Source organism: Pyrgilauda ruficollis, unplaced genomic scaffold (assembly GCF_017590135.1).
Source record: "Pyrgilauda ruficollis isolate IOZ18807 unplaced genomic scaffold, ASM1759013v1 scaffold236, whole genome shotgun sequence".
Taxonomy (NCBI): domain Eukaryota; kingdom Metazoa; phylum Chordata; class Aves; order Passeriformes; family Passeridae; genus Pyrgilauda; species Pyrgilauda ruficollis.
Window position 1 is genome coordinate 320,781 of NW_024523205.1, and position 5,734 is coordinate 326,514.

Sequence of the window (5,734 nt, forward strand, 5' to 3'; positions counted from 1 at the left end):
CTTCCAGACACAGGGTGTCCCCCAGATGCATGCTGTGCTCATGGATGTCACCTGCACCTCTGGACATGTGCTGATGCCATGAATGCAGGTTGTCCCTATGGATACATGCTGTCACCCTGGAAGCAGGTTGTCCCTCTGGACACACGCTGTGCTTCTGGGTTCAGGCTGTCACCCACGGACACGTGCTGTCCTCCGGGATTCAGGCTGTTTCCATGGATACACTTATCCCTGTGGATGCATGCTGTCCCCACGGATACACGCTGTTCTGATGGATACACACTGTCCCTTTGGATACACGCTGTCCCTTTGGACACATGCTGTCCCACTGGATACACGCTGTCCCCCTGGATGCATGCTCTCACCATGGCATATGCTGATCCCTGGATGCAGGCTGTCCCTGTGGATATCCCTTCTCCCTCACCCCTCTGAGGGTACAGTGGGGGTGTGCTCTGTCCCTGCCCACACAGGATAATCTCCTGGGACAGGCTGTGTGCAGCTCAGGAGGTGAAATCCCACTAGCCAGGCTGAAAATGCTGGTGGCCACCATGCCCAGAACTTGTCCATGAGGACTGTCTGAGCCGGCTGGGAAAGCAGCCAAAGAATGGGGAGAGAGGTATGGGAACAGAGCCAAGAGCTGTCTCAGCCCCACAGGGACCTGACCACCACAGTGGGGCCAACAGGGCTCTGCCATCCCATTTGTGCCCCTAAATAGCCCTGTCGTGTATGTGGGCTGCTGGTGGCCCCCCAGCCCTGGCCGTGCTCTGAAATGTCTCCACAGAGACCCTCTAAGGGCTCCATCACTTACTCATCAGCAATATCACTTAATCAGCTGGGCCCTTCCTTATCCCTTTGTCAGCCCTCCTCAGAATCTGCTCAGTTGGAAGGAACCCACAAGGAGCATCAAGTCCAGCTCCTGGCCCTGCACAGCACCATCTCCAAGAGTCACATCACATGCCCAAAAGTAGTGTCCAAATGCTGCTAGAACTCTTCAGTCTTGGTACTGCTCTGGGGAGGCTGTTCCAGTGTCCAGTCACCCTCTGGGTGAAGAATCTTTTCCTAATATCCAACCTAAACCTCCCCTGACACAACTTCAGACCATTCCGTCGGGAGTGTCAGTGGTCACCAGAGAGCAGAGATCAGTGCTGGCCCCTCACAAGGAATTTGTAACTACAGTGAGGTCTGTCCTCAGTCTCCTCTTGTCCAGGCTGAACAGCCCAAGTGACCTCAGCTATTCCTCATACATATTCCTTCCCCTCGAGGCCTTTCACCACCCTCATGGTGAGTCTTTAGACTCTCTCTAGTGGCTTTAATATCTTTTTTATTTTGTGATGCCCAAAACTGCCCCCAGCACTCGAGGTGAGGCTGTCCCAGCAGAGCAGGACAATTCCCTCCCTTGCTCAGCTGGTGATGCTGGGCCTGGTGCCCCCCAGGACATGGGTGTGACTCATGTGACTCATGTTCACCTTACTGTTGTCCTGGAAAGTTCCCTTTCCATGACACTGCTTTCCAGCAAATCATTTCCCAGTCTGTATGCACATTGGGATTGCCCCATCCCAGATGCAGAATCCTTGTTGAACCTCACACACTTGGCAATTGTCCAACTCTCCAATTTGTCAGCAGCCCCTCCCAGTTTTTTATTGTCTGTGAACTTGCTTAGTCTGAACTTGCAGTCCTGTGTCCAAATAATTTATAAAGATGTTGAAGAGTGCAGGACTTCCTCGTCCCTTTCTCATCCCTTTGTTATCCCACTTTGAATTCAATGATAGCCCAAGCCCCAGAACTGATGCAACCAGGTCTCTGCAGCTAGCACCACTGGGGCCATCCCCACTGAGGGGCTGGTGCCCGGACACCCCCATCCCTGCCCAGCCTGAGATCATTCTGGGCTGTGGCTCCTGTGGTGGATCAAGGGATCCACCTGGACCCTGGATCCCACCCTGCCCATGCTGGTGTTGCTGGGATGACAGTGGGACACACACACACTCCCATGCACAACAGCTGCAGGCACAGCTCTTCCTTGCATCCACACATTCCCAACTCTCCTGCTGCTCCCAGAAGGTCCACGCAGTGAACCCACCTGATGCCATGGAGCCTCCTGGCACCCCCAGCCTGTGCCTGGCATTGCTCAGGTGAGGGATGTCACAGCATTCCCTGTCCCACAGCATTCTCTGCCCTGCCATATTGCCTGCCCCACTCGGGCACTGCAGCTGCATCCTGGGCACTGAGTGGGATTTATCCATGGGGAAACTACAGAGCAGTAAATGGGATATTGATTGGGTGCCATTGTGGGGATTAGTGCAGAGTGGAAGAGCAGAGGGATTGATTTCTGGTGGGATTTAGAGCTGTCAGTGTACCTCGGATTAGCAGCTCCAGGGTAATAATACCCAATTCATTCAGGGATCCAGCAGGTCCCTTAATGGCCATGTCCCCAAGCTCAGCTGAGTCTCAGTCATCTCTGTTCCATGGGCAGGACCCCAGTCCCATGTGCCACCTGCACTGGCCACTGTGTCCCCTCCTTCCCTGGAGGACAGGGATGCTCCAGAATGCCCACAGATGCTGCTCTGAGGGCAGGCTGCTGCAGTTGCTAGGGATGGAGAGAAATGGGATTTCAGGGTTACGCAGGGTGTGAAGGGTCATCTTGGTGCCTTAACCCCCCAAAATCTTCAACTTTGGGAGTTTGATACCATTTGCTGCCAGCACCTCCCAGGGAAAAGCTGGAGTGGGGTTTATCTCCGTGTCTTTGGTGTGGAATATTCCATTACCATGGAATAAAGGTTAATATTTACTTGCCTGCATGAACTTTATTCCCATTGATGCCATCAGACACCCTCCAGATGGGATGCAGCGTGGCTGCTCCCCAGGTTCCCAGGAAGAGACAGGAGGCACAGCACTCGATTGATCCACTCCAGGCCAGGAACAAGGGAAAACTACAGGACGGATGGAAATGTGGGAAGCCCACACTGCTGCCTCTCCTTGGCACCTACAGTTATTCCCCAGCAGCTCCAGGGCTGGGTTCTGAGGCTGTGTGTGTCCATCTGACTGCTGTGATGTTCTCATCCAAGGAATGCCACTCCTGGGGCACACAGAAAAGCCAGGGATCAGCTCATAATTACCCCGGGACTGACTGGGAGATGAGCAATGATGCATGGATGCAACGGTGGTACTGCAGTACAAGTCCCTGCACCCTTGCATCCCTGCACCTGTGTCCCATTCCCCTGTCCCCAGGTGCCCCTCTGTCCCTACACTGCCATGTCCCTGTGTCCCATGTCCCTGTGTCCCATTTCCCTGTGTCTCCCTGTCTGTCCCCAGGCCTTTGTGCCTATAACTTGTGTCCCACCACCTGCCCCCAGCCCCTCCCCCCTCATGTCCCTGCAGCTCCTGTGTCCCTGCACCTCTGTGTCCCACCCCGGTCCCCAGGAACCTCTGGGAGAGCATGAGGGACAGCTCCGTGCTGTGTCCTTGTTCCCAGCAATGGCTTTGTGTTCCCTGGGCAGCTGTGCTGGCTGTGAGTTGCTCCCTGAGTGGCTCTGGTGACAGGGCTGTGCCAGGTGGCAGGACATGGATCTGCTGGCACCCAGCTCCTTGGGATATTCCCACTGTTGGCCCCGCAGGGAACCTGCTATTCCTACCTGCTTTATTCATGGATCCCCGGACCTGCATCCGTGCCAGTGGGACCTGTCCAGGCTGGGGTGACACTTGGGACCTGCAGCAGGGTGAACCCAGAGCAGGAGTTCCACACCCTGATCCTGGGGGTCTGGCGGCTCTGGTAGTGTCCTGGTCGGAAAAAGGGGCACTGTGAGACGCTGCCTGAGGTATTCATGATCCTGTGCCACCCCGGGGAGAGACGCCCGTGGCTGTGTGTCACCCGCAGGGGCAGGAGCACCCGGAGGCCGGGGTGGCCGCGCAGGGTGTCCGGGAGCGGCCCTGGCCACTAGATGGCCCCGCGGCTCCGGCGGCCGCCCCGAACCTCCTGTGGGCTCCCGGGCCCGGCATCCCGGGGGTCGGCGTGCCGGGAGCCGGATGGAGCGTGTAGCATGCAGAATGTCCCTAAACCCTACCCTGCTTGGCACCTCGGGGTGGCATTTCCTTATCACGACCTGTCCTAACGAGGGTTGAGAGACGATGCGAGGAGCCCTTTACAAACGCCCAGCCAAGCCTCAGAGCACCCTGTCCCTGAAGAGCACCCTGAGGACAGGGACACAGAGGTGCAGGAGCACAGTAGTGCCTGGGTAGGGAGTGGGACACAGGACTGCAGGGACACGGGAACATGGAGGGACAAGGATACAGGGATGCAGGGACACGGGAGGGCCTGGGGACAGGGATACGGAGGCAGAGAAGGCCATCCGCCCTCAGACCAGAACTTTCTCTTCTGCCCAGAGGAGGAGGAGGTGGGGGAGGGATGGAGATTGTCGCGCTGCCGATATCGCTCTCACCGTGTGGCAGGTGGCCATCGTGTGACGGCCTGAGCATGCCGACCCTCCGTGCAGATTCCCTGGGGCCATCGGGGTAGGGGCAGCATCCCGAAATCCTTGTACTTATCTCGGGGCGAGGGACGGGAGGAGGTGTCACTCCTCACTGAAGGCAATGGGGGGGTTAATATAGGAGGGTGGGGGCGAACAGACCCTATAAGGGGGCCCAAGATGAGGGTCCCTCCCTATCCAAGAGAAGGATGCTGGGTAGGAACCCCTTCAGTATCCTATAGGATGGGGGGCAGGGAAGACTTTCTCTACCGAGCCCTGCATCAGAGTTACCCCAGGGCAAGGGATGGGATGAGATTTCGGCCCCTCCATCAGGGAGGATGAGGGGAAGGCCTCCCCAACCCAAACGTGAGGCGCAACCTTTAAGGGGGCAGGGGTCGCTTTGTTGAGAGGTGAAACATGCCGCAGAAGAGAGAAGGGGCAAGGGGGAAACTCCTGGCCCGATCCCCAAGAGGGGAGGGTTTAACCCGGAGGGAGATCGTTGCCCTCCCAGATGCCAGACCCGTGATGGCACACCCGGCACCTGGTGCCGCACAAGGAAAGCACTGCCAGCCCCGCGCTGCGGAGCGGAGCTACCCAAACTGGGCAGCGATGCCCTGATCCTCTCCCCACATGGGCGCCCCCGCCCCACTCCGGTTTCCTTCCCCCTTCACCACCCCACACTGGGACTCCCACTCCTGACCCCCTCCCAATACCGAGGAGTGACATCCCCACCCAATTCCCACATCGGCACCACCCTTTCGGCCCCCGCCCCACACCGAGGACCCCCCCCAACGTTGGAGAGTGATGTCCGATCCCTTGGCCACCCCCCACCCCCCACCCATCCTGGTTTCTTAGAGCCGCGCGGAGCCACTGCCCCGCAGAGCAGGTGCGGGGCGTGTCGCGATCGCACGTATCGTGACGGGGCGTGTCGCTGCGGGGGCGTGCCCGCAGCCCGCGGGCGGTGCGGGGGTGCGCGGGACCGGGATGGTGCCGGGATGGTGCCGAGATGGTGCCACGGCTCCTCATCGCGCTCCTTCGCTTTTTCAGCCGCGGGTTCCTGCGGGCGGGGGACGCCGCTCCCGGCCCCGAGGCGCTACAGGTAGGGACGTCGGGACCTCCACCCCGAGGGGTCCCCCGCACCTCCCTCCCACCCGGGACCCTCCTCTTCTCAACCCGGATTTCCATCCCCAACCTCATCCCCAACCGCATCCCCTCCCATTGGGGACCCCAATCCCAACTATTCCCCGTTCCACCTGGGACCATCAAGCCCCCCCGCC

The 5,734-nt window shown here is 58.8% G+C and overlaps 2 protein-coding genes across 9 annotated transcripts in view; one reads left to right on the forward strand and one right to left on the reverse strand.

Annotated features, from left to right (window-relative positions):
- Nucleotides 1–2,778: 2,778 nt before the first annotated feature.
- Nucleotides 2,779–5,734, reverse strand: part of LOC121354734 (translation initiation factor IF-2-like) — a 3,480-nt gene continuing 524 nt past the window's right edge. The window contains exons 2-5 of one of the 8 annotated variants that reach the window (XR_005955330.1): nucleotides 4,431–5,550; nucleotides 4,056–4,099; nucleotides 3,627–3,771; nucleotides 2,779–3,070 (exon numbers count right to left, since the gene is read on the reverse strand). Coding sequence is in view for 1 of the 8 variants with exons in the window: in XM_041469564.1 (XP_041325498.1) it covers nucleotides 3,051–3,070; nucleotides 3,627–3,771 (165 nt within the window). In the remaining 7 variants the exon portion in view is untranslated. Of the gene's footprint in view, nucleotides 3,071–3,626; nucleotides 5,551–5,734 lie in introns of all 8 variants that reach the window. The other 7 variants (XR_005955327.1, XR_005955328.1, XR_005955329.1 and 4 more) reach the window with 7 other exon arrangements.
- Nucleotides 5,426–5,734, forward strand: part of PDE2A (phosphodiesterase 2A) — a 23,200-nt gene continuing 22,891 nt past the window's right edge. The window contains exon 1 of the mRNA XM_041469563.1: nucleotides 5,426–5,556. Coding sequence (XP_041325497.1) covers nucleotides 5,464–5,556 — 93 coding nt within the window. The 5' untranslated portion in view covers nucleotides 5,426–5,463. The remainder of the gene's footprint in view (nucleotides 5,557–5,734) is intronic.